This window comes from Trachemys scripta, chromosome 12, assembly GCF_013100865.1.
Source record: "Trachemys scripta elegans isolate TJP31775 chromosome 12, CAS_Tse_1.0, whole genome shotgun sequence".
NCBI lineage: Eukaryota > Metazoa > Chordata > Testudines > Emydidae > Trachemys > Trachemys scripta.
The window spans coordinates 11,149,806-11,166,766 of NC_048309.1; the positions used below are offsets into that span (position 1 = coordinate 11,149,806).

Consider the following 16,961-nt stretch of genomic DNA (forward strand, 5'->3'; position numbering starts at 1 on the left):
CCCCCCCCCCTTTACCTGCTTCAGGCTTCCTGCGAATTAAATGTTCGCGGGAAGCAGAGGAGGGGGCGGAGACTTTGGGGAGGGGGCGTGGGTGGGGCTGGGGGCGGGGCCGGGGTCCCGTGGAGTGTCCTCCATTTGGAGGCACAAAATATGGTAACCCTAACACAGGGACAGGAGAGTGGCTGGGTGTGGGGGGGGCAGAGTCACATGGAGACAGGGGGAGGGGTGCAGGGCCACATGGGGGTGCGCCGGGCTGCGGAGCCGCGGGGTGCGCTGAGCCGGGGGGCCGGTCCGGGAGCCGGTCCGGGGTCGCGGGGTGCGCCGGGCCGCCGGGGGCCGGCCGGCAGTGCTGGGTGGGCAGGGGGTGGTCGGCCGGGGCCGGCACCCCAGGGCCCGAGCCGACCCAGGCTGGAGCCGCGGGGGGGCCAGCCTGGGCCGCACCTCCTCCCCCCCCCCCTTTACCTGCTTCAGGCTTCCCGCGAATTAAATGTTCGCGGGAAGCAGAGGAGGGGGCGGAGACTTTGGGGAGGGGGCGTGGGTGGGGCTGGGGGCGGGGTCCCGTGGAGTGTCCTCCATTTGGAGGCACAAAATATGGTAACCCTAACACAGGGACAGGAGAGTGGCTGGGTGTGGGGGGGGCAGAGTCACATGGAGACAGGGGGAGGGGTGCAGGGCCACATGGGGGTGCAGGGATACATGGGGACAGGGATAGATGTGCCTGACTGAATGGGAGAGGCTAGGGGTCAGCCAATGTTTGCATGGGGGAAGCTCCCTAACATTCCCGCTCTGCCCCCCCAAAATACCCATTCCATACTTTTCCCACCCATAACCAACAATCCTCCAAGTTCACACCCAGGCTCCTTCACAGCAATTTACTTCCCTCTCCCTGAGCTCTTCCATTACCCCGACTCTCACAAGCCTCTGCACTGCTTCTGAGGGGTGCAATACCGTTCTGTATTGTAGTTTAAATGAATTATTACTCAGAGCTCTGTATTAAGATGCCTAGTAAGGAATCTATATGTCAAAAACATTTCTTGAATCTTTTTTTGTTGTCTGTATTGTTATAGACATACTTGCTGACAGGTATTCTGAAATAAATGACCAAAAATAATTGAAACTGATATGATTATATTGTGTTATTTTGACAAATAAAATATGCAGAATTTTAAAATATTATGTGCAGAATTTCTATTTATTGGTGCAGAATTCCCCCAGGAGTATCACATGTAGGTTTAAATAGTTTCTATCTTAAAATTATAATTCTAGTCAATAAAATTGAAATTTCTAGAGTAGCATGTACACTGCATATGGCAGCAAAGTCCTAAGTCAGACTGCCAAAAGTCATACAAAACCATCAGCATTTTAAGTATTATACTGATTAAAGTTCAGGAACCCTGTCACTCATTAGTTTCAATGGGGAGTAGCGTGTGCACAACTTATGGTGTTATCAGGCCCCAAACCATCAGGAGGGACAGAACTAGGTTTGGCTTCACGAACACCAAGGACCACTACGAAGCATGCAGTATTTGACTTACAAATATTTAGCTTTTAGTCATTTACTTCATATCAATTCATTCTTGGAGAATATAAACATGTTTCTTAAAGATTTATATTGGTGTTTGTTAGGTAACTGAATTTTAGTATTTTTTAAAATACCAGTGACTGAATTTTGCAGTCCTACCTCCCTTGGGATCAATGTCAACAAACTTTGCAATGGCTCTTTAAAAACCATATCTGCCTGTTTTAGCTGAGATCCCAGCTGTGGCAGTAAAATATAAACAAAGGAGAAGCGTGTGAGCAGGTGCCTTTCCCAACCTGCTCTGAAAAGAGTCCACACACTATGTAGAATCCAAACTCATTCATTTAGGGGCTTGGCTTCATTAACCAGACATCAGTAATAAAGAAGTTGAGTTCAAACCTTTTCCAAGACTTGGCCACCTCTAGAATTCCTTCCTCAGGACTTCAGCCCATGTTCTAGATCCACTTTCCCCAAAGCAGCTCCCACCCTCTTATATTGGTTGGGGTAACAAGGTACCTGAATCAGCAAGTCAGCAAAAACCCACTTAAACTTTCCCAGAAGGATCAACATTTGCCAATAAGATGAAGTGTTGCAGACATCGCAAGCCTTTCTAAAATGGGCATGACATCTTGTACTAGTTTTTAAAAAAAGACTTGCATTTTTTAATTACTATACATCTTTCATGGCTTGGTAAATCCCTTAATCTTCCTAACAAATATTTAGTACCATCACCTTGTATCTGAACTTATACCTGCACTGAACTGACATCAATTTACCTTACATCATTAAGGTCACACTTATTTCCCGCAATAGCTACAACAATGTTTGGAGGTCCATGTTGTCGAAGTTCTTTCACCCAGTTCTTTAATGTTGAGAAGGTTTCCTGGTATGGAGAAGGGAGACAGAATTAAGGTTCAGAACTGGCCAAATAAAACATACATGAGTGTTTGTAGAACTATATGGCAAACCATCTCCTCTTACCTCTTTTGTGATGTCATAAACTATAATAGCTGCTGCTGAGCCTCGGTAGTACATTGGTGCTAAAGCACGGAACTGTAGGGAGAAACATCATATAGAATGGATTTAATGCTGTGCCAAAGATCATGTGGCTCATTGACCAGTTAATCCAATTTTCACTGCTCTAGTATAGGAAAAGAGTTTAGGTTAGTGGAAAACGTATCCTTAAATTTACAAAGAGACTGCCATTAGGATATAAAAGCTTCACATGAAGCAATCTTAGCCGAAGGCTAGCCAGTGAACATTTTTGGGTGCTAGTAGTGCAAGATTACTATAATACAATGGACTATAATAAAGCCATATGATGACAAACAAAACTTGAGTTTATCCAGATTAAAGCTACTAAAGAAGTGGTTTAACTCCCAAAAGAAGACAGAGTAGAACTATAATTTAAACTTGTAAACCACTCTGTTCCTCCAGGACCACTCAGTGTTAAAGAACTCAGTTTTCTGGTTACTATTCAGGCAGTCTGTACAAGCTCATTTAGGTGTGGAACGATGCTCCAAGGGGAAAAGTTTCCGTTCCAAGCCTCAGCTTCAGGGATAGCAGGAATCTAGTACTAGTAAGAAGAGGGCTGCTTCTATTGAAGATAGAGTATACTGCTGAATCTTCTAGCAATGACTAATCTTTTGTGATCAAGAGGATTAAAAGAAAGGATATAAGGGACAGGAGCAATACAGAATGTCAAAGGCATGAAGCAAAATTCTTGGAATTCATGTTATCTCAGTCTCTAGTTCATAGTCCTCAGAAGAGGCAGGTTGCAAAGGCCAAATTACAGAAGGAAGCCCGATAGTAGTTATGTGAGGTAGGGGATGGGCTACCCTCATTAAAAAAAGATCTGTAGCTATACAGATATAGACAATACACACAGGATATATGCCTACTTTTGAACACTCAGGGAGAGGAAGGGTGGGGTGAACTGAATACATTTCTTCCTTTTTGAGATACTCATGTCCACAGAAGGAAAAATAAAAAGAACCAGTGTACATTATTACCAATCCAAAAACATCCTGAGAATGGCTTAAAAGTGAGATAAAAAAAAAAAACAAAAAACAATGTTGTGTTCTTTTTATTTACCGTCTGGTATTTAGGATTAATGTTTTCAAGCTTTTCCCCTTGAACCAAAAGAGTTGGGGGGAGGGAGGGGAAGTTAAGAAAAAATAAAAGCTGAGAGAGTCTCACAATCACCTGACCCCTGAAGCAAAGGATTTAGGAAACACGCCAAATATCATAAGACTTACAGGAAATCTCAGGACTTGGCAACAGTGACAATTGCTACAAATCTGAATGAGCCTGCAGTACTTAGATCAGGCCACTATCCTTGCATGAATGCTACTTGCTTTTTGACTCCATAAGAAACTGCAATGGTTTAACATATGCTTGGCACTATAAAATAACTACTGTTTTAGATGCAGTATTCAGAAATTCTGCTAAGGTAAGAAAAACAAACAAACAACTCATCTAGCACTCTGAAGTGTCAGTGGAAGAACAGAATAATTAACTGACAGATGCAGTGTTTTGATGTATGGCTTTATATACACTATTTACTACTCAATAAGAAATCTATAGATATAAAAATCATGAAGACAATGTAGCTTTTCACAAAGCCTTATTTGGTTATAATAAAATACTAGTTTCCTTTTGGTTAATATAGTTCAGCTGAGAGCAGTTCTATACATCCTAAAGATCTCCTTTGTTATAAAACAAAATTCCAGCCCATTTAGATTTGGCTCACAAAATTCTTCTTTTGAGAATAAGCCTTTACACAAAGTGCACAGAATGAAAATAAATGTTTGAGAGGTGGGAAAGAGGAAATGTGGGATGCACACAACTCATCCAAGAAGGGGGTAATATACCCCTCTTTCCCCCCTCATAAGTACTTAGAATGTAAAGGGAAACATTTTTGATAAACTACCACTACTCAGACTATTTAACTACCTGGCTTTTTGATGTCTATTTATATTGGGAAAAATCCAGCTTTCACTTGCTGATCTTGTATTACTAATTTCCTGCCTGCTAACATTTTGATTTCTTGTCTCACCTAGGAATGTCAGCAGTTAAAAAAAACATTTTCCCTTTAACAAAACAGATGTTTCCAGAACTACATTTTCTTTCAGCTGTCTGTTCAAAGAATTCAGCTTTCTCGCACTGCAGCCTAAACTCTGATTTGAGCTTTGGCACAGAATTACCAGTGAGAGTCAGTATAACACAAGAATTTGGCAGCATGGATAATAGACAAAATTCAGATAGTGGTTGAAGGCAGTTTCATACTAACTTTAGTCAATGAAAGAGAAATAGTTACTTCTGGCACTTGAGCAGAAGTGTCCCAAATGAAGTGTTAAATTTAAGTGAGATGTAATCCAAAATGAAAGCTTCCATCAGCATGAATACAGGAATGGAAACTATGTCACCAAGAGAAACGGAGTATATAAATATGGACCGGGGGAGGGGAGATGCCGGCTAGTCAACACCACACTAAATTAACGTTTTCTGCATTTGGGTTCCAAGACATCAGAACTTCTTGGAAATACAGTTCTAGAATGAATAATTGAAGTAGAGAGTAGGGTGAAGGAAAGAAAGAAAGAAGGAAAAATCTTGACAGCAACTGGTGTGTTTTCATTTTTAAATACTAGGCCATTATTTGTAACAATGGAAGCAGACACTTGAGATATTTTAGTGCCTTACAATGCCAATTAAGGCATACTTTACAAGTACTCAGTGATCCTCTAACTTACTGTTTAAATCTGATTAAAAAGTTTGAACTGGCTGTCAATGGAAATACACCCAACCTGAATGAAACTGCTTTACAACAGAGATATGTTAGTTGCAGACAATCTGCATTTCTAAAGTCCTTGATTTTTATCCCTCCTTGTCAAATACAACAATTCAGGGACAAAGGAGAGGGAGATCTGTGGGAAATAAATTTACATCAGGTGAAATATTGTGTTCTAGCTTAAAAATTAAGCTGTTGTTAATCAAGGTGTTTATAATGACAAGGAGTTGTGCAACCTGCTGAAAAAGAACTGCTCACTGATAAACCTTGGAAGTGCATTGTTAAAATAAGCAAATGGTAAAACTAAAATATGGGGAACAGCAGATGATACTGGTCGGGAACTCAATGGTTCATATGGACCACTGCATCTATGTTTTAACACTGTGTTCCAATCCTGATGGCTGAGGTCATAAATGGTTTGATGGCAGTTCTTGGTAAACCTGAGAAAGCCAATAATTTATCCTAACTACAACAGTCACTACACACTTTGCAATTTCTGCTGAAGGCGGCCCAGGAACAGAAAACTGTCATGGAAGTTTCAGGGCAGGAGATTCACTGATAGAACTGACTAGCAGCTTTGATCAGTCCTTTCTGTAGTTGGTCCATCCCTAGCCAATGTTCTTAACCCTTCATTTTAAGGCACACCAAGTTCCTTGGCTGTACAAAGATTCTGCAGTAAGATTTTCTCCACACTAATTTTTTGACAGTTCATAGCCAGCTGTGTTAAAGTGAATACAAATTAGATCTTATCTAGCAGCCGCACAAACATTATTGTAAAGGGGAAGAAATACAAAAATAAAACAAACAGTACCAGTATTGGAAAACAAAACAGAAAAAAAAAATATGTTGCAACTATGCTTGTGTATGAATAAATCCTGGTTCTGTGATGCATTACATTATCACTATCTCTTTAATCCTTACAAGACTAAGTCTTTTGAGCCTGTAAGCATTGTCCAAATTAAGTACAGGTAGTATGTATATGTAAGGAGAAGATGCACAAGTGATTAACAGTGTAGTTTATCATCATCAGAGTGGTATTAGAATCATTGAAAACTTGATATAAAATCCAATACCACATTCAGAACTTGATATAAAGTCAAGTGTTGGATTAAAGAGCCCTACAAGTCACAAAGTTATGATAAGGGAGTTTACCATGGTTTCTAGTGGCTACCCAATTTGATTGATGGGCAAGTGGAAAAAACCAAGAGCCCTGAGCTTTGTCAGTTTTTCTTTCCTGGGCCAACAAAGTTTGGGGGCATCACATATGTTCCCTAATGCACAAGAGAGTTTTGCTCTTACACCAGAAGCCGCTACTGATAAATTGGGTTATTAGTAAGTGACCTGTGCTGTGACATGGGAGTTTGTATTTTACTGAATTGCTATGAAGCATTAATGCTTCCACATTTAAAACAAAAATTTCAGTTTAAAATATATATAAGAATATAAAAAGACACATTGCCCTGACTGATCACTTGGAAGGGGGGGAAGTATTGTTTGTAAAGGAACTCTGCCTAACTCTAACATACTGTCTGTGTGGGGCGGGAAGTGGGGGAAGGGAGAATGAGGATACATGGATGCAGGTGAGCTTGTAGATTCAGCAATAGCTGTCAGGAGCACTCTTTAGTGGAGATCTGGTGAAGGAACTAAGGTGACATTGGCACCTTCTTATGAAGTGTCAGAATCTTGTTCCTCCATCACTGTAGTCTCAAGATGTATGTTCTCCCCCAAAATAACCCTTCACCCTCAAGGTGTGGAGGGAGAAGTCTACAGAATCGGCAGCTCTGAGTCAGAGGTGAGGGGGAGGACATCTTCATCTCTTCCACTTAGACAAAGTGTTGTAACAACTTGCATGGAAAAAAGAAAAGGGCATCACTCCAGGGATAAGAATAGAAAAGAGGAAACATTCACTTCATACAAGCCGACAGCAACAATTGTCAGCCATTCACAGATACACCTCTACCCCGATACAACGCTGTCCTCGGGAGCCAAAAAAACGTACCGCGTTATAGGTGAAACCACGTTATATTGAACTTGCTTTGATCCGCCGCTGTGCACACCCACCCGCCCCCGAGCGCTGTTTTACCGCGTTATATCCGAATTTGTGTTATATCAGGTCGCATTATATCGGGATACAGGTGTATAGTTCCTCATAGATTGCCCTACTTCGGATTCAGCATACTACATTCTCCCATTGCTTTCAAACGTGATTCAAATGAACAGAATGAAACTCTAATACGTAATGGAAATCCTTTGCCAAACAGCTTCAGGCATGTTTATAAAACTTTATACATAATTGCAGCTTTTGTTGTTGCTGCCTGTAGTTCATGAGCAAGGTAATTAGTATGCAGCACAAAGACATTTCCTCCAACTCCCTTTTTAATTTTAGTTTGTGTGCTTGTAAGTCTTGAATAAGTTTGTTGCATCCCCTCAAAGGTGTGTATGTTGTAGAAGCAGCCATCAAGTTCTCCCCCACCTTCTGGAAAGACTGCCAGGTTAAAATTTGTATTTCAAATGAAAAACTTTTTGACATGAGCTTCTAACACAATCAGATTAGAAATGAAAATTTAAAAAAAAAAAAAAAAAAAAAGTTCATAAGAACGTCCATATTGGGTCATACCAAAAGTCCATCTAGCCCAGTGTCCTGTCTTCCGACAGTGGCCAATGCCAGGTGCCCCAGAGGGAATGAACAGAACAGGTAATCATCAAGTGATCCATTCCCTGTTGCTCATTCCCACCTTCTGGCAAACAGAGGCTAGGGACACCATCCCTGCCCATCCTGGCTAATAGTCATTGATGGACCTATCTTCCATGAATTTATCTAGTTCTTTTTTAACCCTGTTATAGCCTTGGCCTTCACAACATCCTCTGGCAAGGAGTTCCACAGGTTGACTGTTTGTTGTGTGAAGAAATACTTCCCTTTGTTTGTTTTAAACCAGCTGCCTATTAATTTCATTTGGTGGCCCCTAGTTCTTGTGTTATGAGAAGAAGCAAACAACACTTCCTTATTTACTCTCTCCGTGATTTCATAGACCTCTATCATAACCCTCCTTAGTCGTCTCTTTTCCAAGCTGAAAAGTCTCAGTCTTATTAATCTCTCCTCATACGGCAGCCATTCCATACCCCTAATCATTTTTGTGGCCCTTTTCTGAGCCTTTCCCAATATATCTTTTTTGAGATGGGGTAACCACATCTGCACGCAGTATTCAAGATGGATTTGGAGAGGCAATATGATATTTTCTGTCTTATTATCTATCCTTTTCTTAATGCTTCCCAACATTACGTTTGCTTTTTTGACTGCTGCTGCACACTGAGTGGATGTTTTCAGAGAACTATTCACAATGACTCCAAGATCTTTCTTGAGTGGTAACAGCGAATTTAGACTCCATCATTTTATATGTATAATTGGGATTGTGTTTTTCAATGTGCATTACTTTGCTTTTATCAACATTGAATTTCATCTGCTATTTTGTTGCCCAATCACACAGCTTTGAGAGTTCCTTTCGTAGCTCTTCACAGTCTGCCTGGGACTTAACTATCTTGAGTAGTTTTGTATCATCTGCAAATTTTGCTACCTCACTGTTTACCCCTTTCTCCAGATCATTTATGAATATGGATATGAATATGGATATGAATATCTTGACAGTTGTAGCTCTCCTCTCATCTATATTCTCCTCAGTTGTACCTTTTCTAATGTGTCAATATCCTTCTCATAATAGTGTTCAAAATTGTGCTTAATATTCCAAATGAAGTCTCAGTAGACCTTTCCATTACTATAAAGATGTTATATAAATAGGGTATCTTTACATTTTCTAATAATTTATTTCCCTAGGGGAGCCAAATAACCAAGGTGAAAGATGAAATAAGTTATCATGGGCTTGTCTCCAGTGTATTTTGAAATAATCATGCGTGAAAACATACATTAAACACGCATAATTTACAGAATTATATCACACAAAAATCTTTACAAATTAAGGAGGAAAACAACAGCTCTACTTACTCGTTCCTGTCCAGCTGTATCCCAGATTAGGAATTTATGCAACTCATTTTGATACTGCACAGTCTTTGTCATAAAAGATGCTCTGAAAGATTTAGTGGAACATTACCAAAATGCAAATACAAAGAAAAATCTATTTCTAGCAAAACTAGTTCATATCTCCCAAATTTTTATATATAAAAGGTCAATATCTTCAATTAACTTAAATATCATAATTTTTCATAAAATAGGTCTTTTTTTAAAAAGTGAAGAGCTTTTTACTATATATAAAACTGATTAAGATCATCATACATAATGTTTGAAATTAATTACTGTGCAAAGGACCCAGACAAGGATGCATGCACCAATTAGGTCACACTTACACCACTTAAACAATGGTGAACTCCATCCTAACAGAATACAGTACCAAGGATCAGAGAGGGGATAAGAAGCCTTGTATATTTGCACTCTCCTTCCTCTTAATTTTTCAGTTGAAGGTGAGGGGATGTAGGTTTTGCACTGCCACAGAGGCAGCTGGGGAGTGAGTGGCGGCATTCTTCACACCTCCCCCACACAAAGGAACACCACAACAAATTCACGAAAATGCACATGAATATTAGAGGAGCTACTGAAAGGATACCACATGGAACCTCTGCACTAGCTCTTTCTGGACTTATGTTGACAGGAAATTTGGCTGCCATCCCCATTCTGGGGAGTCCCACAGAGCAGACACTGAGACCAGATAAGTTAATGCTGACTTCCCACCAAAATTTAATGGGTGTTTGGGAGGTGAGTAAGGCAGTGGAGTGTGCTGCCCCCAAGCCCTCTCCCTATCAGTGTACCCTGAAGCCTGCAGATCCCCTCCACTTTCAAAGAAGGGCCATAAAACTTCCTCCTCCCCACGGCTCCCTAAATATATATACATTTTCTGTGCAGGAGGATGGCAATGACGGGGCTTCAATGTAAGAAAAAGATTACCTTTTAAAAAAAAAAAAATAATAAAATAAATGCCATGACCCAATGCCAGGATTCTACAGGTGTCCTACAAGAGTTGGATGACAACCCCAACACCTACCATGGTTGCTTTATAAGGGAAACAGTTCCCAGCTCTGCTTTAAGTGTTACTTGTATCATCCACTCTTGGAAAAGAAACATTACACTGAATTTGGGTCTGCAGAGTAAGCGTACAAGGTGCCGTAACTTTTTATTTTCTGGTGGCATGTGTATTTTGTTCATGGTTTGAGAGCTCAAACAGTTTCTTTACATTAGTTTTTGTCTTTCAAAATACTGCATATTTACCAGGTAATTAGCATAGGAGCTAGGGCCCCATAAAGAGGTCTTGTGGACTTCAATAAGTCACACAGCAACTGAAGTTGCCTGCTGAAGTATGCTATGGCATAAAGGCCTGTGTGAACTTACTAGCTTTAAAAAAAAAAAAAAAAAAAAAAAAAAAAAGTCTGATAAGTGCCAGATAAGGTGTAATTTTTCAAGTTTGAGATTAAAACCAAGGCCCTGATCCTGCAATGAACTCTACACAGGATTCAGGACTGGCACAGAGCCCCACCGAAATTAGGAGTCCACCAGCCCAAAGCCTATTACAGAAATGAAGCCCAAGGGTGAAGGTCTTTAGCACAGGATGCAGTATTGGACACTAAAATTCAGTGACACAGGCTTTAGAGTCCTCCTGGGCTCTAAGTATTGTCAGGTCATAGAAGTTATAACTATAAGCCCTTCATAATTTCAGTTACACATTAATAGCAGCTATAGAGTAGATCAACACAGTTCAACAGTCAGGGAGCATATAATAGTTAAGTTTAATGCATTTATTTTTAAAGGAAAGGAGAAAGCTCTCAAGTTCTCCCTGGAGGTTAAAACCTCCCATCACCTCAGATGATTTAGCTAGCTAGAATCTAGCACAAAGACTGCAAGATTTTAAGTTTCCTTTAAACAAGCTGAACAAAAGGTTACAATGACCTTAATACTAGTTAATACCGAAGCACAAGGGTAAGAGAGCCAAACTTTAGTGGATTTAAACAAAACTAATTATGTACTTGAGCAAAGGATAAGGGAAAGTAGCATGTTAAAAGAAAGTGTCTATTGTAGGCATTGTAAGCACTGCCACTTTCTTACATTATAACACTGCTGCACAACAAGAATGAGGTAAAGTGAGCAGACCATGAATATGATGTCCATTAACTGATGATTGTTAGTGTGTATTTAAAGGGTGTGGATACACATTTTAATCCATCATTTGAAAAACAGTTATTTATACACTGTAGTTTAATGCACAAAGGGGCCAAATTTAGGTTGCACAGTTAATCTTAATTTTCTATTTCCTAACTTTTAAGTTTTTAAATCTAGGAAATTACACTCAAAAAACAAACTGAAAAACACAAATTCTATCACGTGACATCATACTGACACCCACATGGTTCATTGGCCAGATTGGAACTGTTTGAGCTACTGGACAAATCTCTACCACTTGAGCTAAAAGACTAACTGAAAGCAGTAGTAGGCTGTCATACTGTATGTGGACCATAAAGGGGGGGGGGGGGGGGGAGAGATGAGAGACACTTCACCCTGGGTTTCACAAATATTTGCGGACAGTAGAGGAATGGCGAGACTCAGGAATTTGAGATTCCATTACAGGCTTTGGAGGGGAGTGTGGTCTAGCAAGCACAGACTCTTCTCTTCGTTTTGCTGTCATGGGTACAGACACTTCTGCCTGTTTTGCCCAAGCTTGACCCCTTCCATCCCATACGTTCCAACCTGTCTCAGTCCTGTCTTTTTGTCCATGGGCTTTTCCCGCCTGAGCTTGCTGTCCGAGTCTTAACTTCCTCTACTACTCCTAATCTCTCCCCCTCCTCACAGCCAGTACCAGTTCTGTCCCCTTACGCTAACTCCCTCTCCCAAGTCTCCTTGCCCAGGCAGGTCTTATACTCTCCTGGCTCCTTGTTCAATCTGTCTTTTCCTTCTCTCTCACTAGCTACACATCCTAATCCACCCCCACTCCTAATTCTCCCCTGCATCATAGCTCCTTGTCAGATCTACAGCCCCCTTTTCCTTCCCATGATGGATATCTAGTCCCAGTCTCCTTGTCCGGCCAGACTCGGTCTTCCCACTCGCCCCAATTTCTCATCCAACTAAGTGTCTTTTTTCCCCCACCACCTCCCCCTAGTGCTCCCACTGAACACCTTTAAATATCTCGCCCGTAATGAATATAGCTGCAGATAATGATTCTCAACTTTTTTTCATACCAACACAGCTTTTCCATATCCTCCTGCCCCCACATCTAGCTGGGACTTCCCTGCTCCCACTCCATTTAGTAATATAAAAAGGGCAGAGCGCTCACAACCCCTATGTGAAGAACCTCTGCGGTAGATTAATTAACAGATAAAAACTCGTAGTCCTTAAGTTTTATGACAGAAAATGATATAGCTTTTGTTAATAAAAGAACAGGATTTCTAAACTGCATGATTGTATTTAATCCAAATTTGTGTACCATAATTAAAACATAGAAAAGGAAAACTAGATATTTCAAAGGAACAAAGGAAACAATTTGATCTTTATCAGGAAGTGTTACTGTATTTACCCCATTTTGTTAATTAAGGGAATATGCATTTTATATTAATCTAATTAAAGAAACAGAGCTGGGAAGGAGAAAAAGATGCAGTTGACAAAAATATTTGAACCACTCTAGAAAAATCTATGTACTTCGTTTTTACATTACTGTTTAAAAACTCGAGCAGCCTGATGGTTACTGTACTCAGTTATTTTTGAAGTTCAAGAATGGTGTCTCAACATAAAGTGGACACAGATTTATGTTCTTCTGTTGATGAATGAGAAACAGATATTGATGTTTGCATCAGCAGAAGAACACACTTGTTTGTTCATAATCCAGAAATCCTAACTGGATATTTTAGTTAAGATTATTAATACAAAAACAGGACAAGAATTTAAACCTGCCCATCAGCATAAAAACTGAAACTGCAGTTAGCATTTTAGTCTTTAAGGGTATTTAGAAAACTCAGTCACTACAATGACACTGTAAGGCAGTTAACACGTGGATTTTTAAAACTACTGGTACCTTATTTCCATGTGCATTAGTTATGACTGGGTATTCAAAATCATGTAGCTGTGTATACAAATGGAAGGTTATGTATGTAACTGGTGATTTGCATGTAGCTTTTACTACATGCAGTTTTGCTGGTCAAGCCACAAAGGACTGGCCTAAGGCTTCACAGCAAGTCAGCGTCAGTGCAAAGACTGAATTCAGAAGTTCCCGACTCCCACTTCAGCATTCAGAGCATGCGTTTTTCTTGCATTGAAATGAAATTTGGATAGATTTAACTTCTGCTACTTCATGCAGAATGTGTTTCATATGGGACTCTTAGGGATTAAATGATATATTCCTCTATCTTATTTACAATTCAAATACATTTTATTTAGTGTCTTACCCTATCGTTGGGTTGATGTTAGGGTCAAAGCTGTCTTCTACAAATCGCCACACAATACTTGATTTGCCTACACCAGTGTCCTGAAAAAGAACATAGCAGTTACACCAGTGAGAATTTAACTATCAAAAACAGTTGGGCACATTTAGACCCCAATCCGCAATAAGTTCCTCATGGAAAGACTGACCTCAGTTCCTATAGAGAGCATCACTGAAGTCAGAGGGGGTCCAGCCAAGTGGAACAACTCTTAGGATCAGGGTTTTAGTAATCAAAATATTTCAGTGCAGCAAAATTGAAAAACTGAAGGTCCATAAAATAAGGTTTATATTGAAAATAGGAGATAGCTCTGTTAAAGATACATTATTCCAAAACAGATATAAAAGAGATTTGATAACTTTGTATAAGACTTTAACAAAAAGCTATAATGTTCACCTCTTGAAACAGATTATTCGGTATGCTCCCCTCCCATCATGCCTCCCACACCAAAAACTCTGCATAAGTGATTGGTTTGAATTAGGGATATTCGTACAGACCGAGAAAGAGCTGCTGCTTTATACCTCAATGGTTAAAGTGTACATCTGTAGCTGAATAAGGTAATTAATACGTACAAGTAGATCAAGGGTGTCACACTATTACAAGCATTACAAAACACATTTCAGCCTGAGTCATTCAGTCCCACCCTATTTAATGAAAGTCCTTAAACACCTTCTGAGACGTACCTGAAACTAATCTTTTTTTTAATCTCACGGCCGCATGGAACAAGAGAGGAGGAAGTCTAATTTTAAGGTGACAAACCACGTTCTAAGCCACACCTTAGAAATTTAACACCAGGTTGTCTGTGTGTTTCGAATAGTAACTATGCCAACTCGGGCTTAATAAAAGAAAGAAACAAAAGGCATGCTTCAAGTTGCATCTACTTGCAGAACTAAATTAAGATGTCTGATTGCTCACATGCCTTGATTCAGGTTTCAGATGGCAATTTAGTTAACATAGCTGAACCACGTCACAATCTTCAGATGATAGAATCAGATAATCTATACCCCAAATTTACAGTTTTGAAAAAGATAGTTTACCAAACTTAATATTACGAAATGCATGAATAAAACAAGAAGCTTGCTTTAATTGAAGCTTGCTTTCTGCAGTGTTTGCAGCCCGGATTTAAAAATTTTATTAAAGCGAATGTTAAAAAATTATATAATACACAAGTTAAGAAAAGAGCGTCTGTACATCTGGGTATAGAGCTTAGATTATCCACAAATACCAAGTTTATTTTTAAAGTCATAAGATGCTAATTATGCACTATATGTAATATACTACAGCACTAATTTGTACACAATTTAAGTTTGTGCTAATCCTCTGGAGGGTTCTCGCTTCTTTTGGGAGAGGAGAGGGGAATTCAAAAATACTTATCACTTACATATTTTAGTGTTTAGCAAATAACAATACAAGTCACATAAAGTTACACAGAAGAGAAAGGGAGCTGAAAGTAAATAAGTTTCCTGGCTGAGACATTTAGAAGGGAAAATTTTCTTAGTTGCTCTCTTATTCCCCCTCTTCCCACTCCATAAAGATTTCACAGGTAGAGTTTGATGTAAACAAAGGATAACATATTTAGCAAGCAAAATTAGGGAATATATACCAACTTTCCAGGGAAAAGGAACAAGACTATCTAGAACCAGGAAATACATAGCCCAACCTGTCAAATTTCATTTGTTTAGGAGCAGACAGAACCCCTATTAGAGCGACTCCAGGAAAAAGGCTCCAATTGACTTCAGTTGGATTTGGTTTGGAGGACCCTTGACTGGGAACACTAATTTTGGAGCTAAGAATTTTTAAAAACCTCCATCTTTTCAGATGAAGATTTTGCCATATATATATATTTCCAAACAAGATTTAAAGTTCACCTACATTTGTTTTGAAGTCTCCTTCACCCATTATCTAGTGTTTGGAGAGGGCTTTTGAAGCCTGAAAAATGACATCAAACTACATAAATACAAGGGCTAAATATTATTCAAATGACCAAAGCCTTGGACCGCATAAGGGGGATGGGAGCAGAGCAGTTTCAACACAGGACCATTTTTTAATAGGGGAGCCTTGAAAATAAAAAAAGTGTGTGTTATTTTGTGTCTCAAACACAGACCACAAAAATTCTTCCTGGAGAGAAAGGCTTTACTAGCTGTTGTGGAGCGTCTCAGTGGAGCACACAAACAGATGCTGCAGAAATCAACACGAGCACTGGAAAGAGACCAAAATATCGTCTCACCACAGGAAAAACACCGTCACAAACCACCTTCGCTTTAAAGCAGTTTTAAGGGCTCTCATGATCACACATGGTAGAACCCCCCCCCCCTTCCCTTTAAAATGAATCCCTCTATGAGGGACCCCCCCTCCCCATTCACCAAGACCACCCGGGGGGCCTATACAACAGACACCCCCTTCCTTAACACCCTAGAGACCCCCAGCAGGTCACTTACCCCCAGCAAGCAAACTTTCAGCTCCCTCAGAGCCATGGCCAGGGAGGCTGCTGCCTTAAAGAGACCCAGAGGCGCAGCCCAGCATCACCATCGCCCCCACTCTGAGCACACCCGCTGAGGAGCCCTCCTGGGCAGAGGCAACAGGGTCCCCCTGCTACCTCCCCTCCCGTCACTGCTTACAGGTAACCTCCGCTTCTCAGGCGCCACACACCAGACGCCATCTTGGACAGCCCATCCGAGTCACCTGACTACCCCCCCTTCCTTCAGGGGCACTTTTTTAAAGGCTGTAATTTTCCTGTCTCCTGGGGCTGGCTGGGCACTTGGGGGGGCACCTGCCTCCCGGGCAGCATTTGTTTATTAAATCTAGGGAGTGGGGGGAGTGGGGGTTGAGCCGGGGTCAGGCAGCGCAGGCAGCTCCGCCCCCTCCCCCCCCCCATCTCTTTTCCCCATGTCCATTCCAAGATGGCTGGTAAGCAGCTCTCGCTCCTCTCTTCCTGCTCCGTGTGGGGGTGTGCGTGTGTGTTGGGGTGTGCGGGTGACTAACGCCAAACTGCCGTGTAACTTCGTGCGTGCCTCTCGCTCTTCCTCTGTCTCCTGTCTCTCCAGAGAGCCTTGTGAAACCAACCCCCCGTGTCTCTCTCTTTTGTTTTTGTTTGTAGGGATCCCTTTGTATTTTGTGGATTTGCAGGATGACTTAGATGATTGTGAGTAACGGTTTTTACTTGTTTTACTCATTCACCCACATGCTCCT

The 16,961-nt window shown here is 40.7% G+C and overlaps 2 protein-coding genes across 3 annotated transcripts in view; one reads left to right on the forward strand and one right to left on the reverse strand.

Annotated features, from left to right (window-relative positions):
• RAB22A (RAB22A, member RAS oncogene family) overlaps window positions 1–16,561 on the reverse strand; it is a 31,296-nt gene extending 14,735 nt beyond the window's left edge. The window contains exons 1-5 of the mRNA XM_034788026.1: window positions 16,211–16,561; window positions 13,740–13,819; window positions 9,307–9,388; window positions 2,501–2,572; window positions 2,296–2,402 (exon numbers count right to left, since the gene is read on the reverse strand). Coding sequence (XP_034643917.1) covers window positions 2,296–2,402; window positions 2,501–2,572; window positions 9,307–9,388; window positions 13,740–13,819; window positions 16,211–16,246 — 377 coding nt within the window. The 5' untranslated portion in view covers window positions 16,247–16,561. The remainder of the gene's footprint in view (window positions 1–2,295; window positions 2,403–2,500; window positions 2,573–9,306; window positions 9,389–13,739; window positions 13,820–16,210) is intronic.
• The window catches only part of LOC117886322 (serine/threonine-protein phosphatase 4 regulatory subunit 1-like), a 46,653-nt gene continuing 46,178 nt past the window's right edge, over window positions 16,487–16,961 (forward strand). Inside the window, exons 1-2 of one of the 2 annotated variants that reach the window (XM_034788023.1) lie at window positions 16,487–16,679; window positions 16,870–16,914. In XM_034788023.1, coding sequence (XP_034643914.1) covers window positions 16,673–16,679; window positions 16,870–16,914 — 52 coding nt within the window. In that variant the 5' untranslated portion in view covers window positions 16,487–16,672. The remainder of the gene's footprint in view (window positions 16,680–16,869; window positions 16,915–16,961) is intronic. The other variant, XM_034788024.1, reaches the window with a different exon arrangement.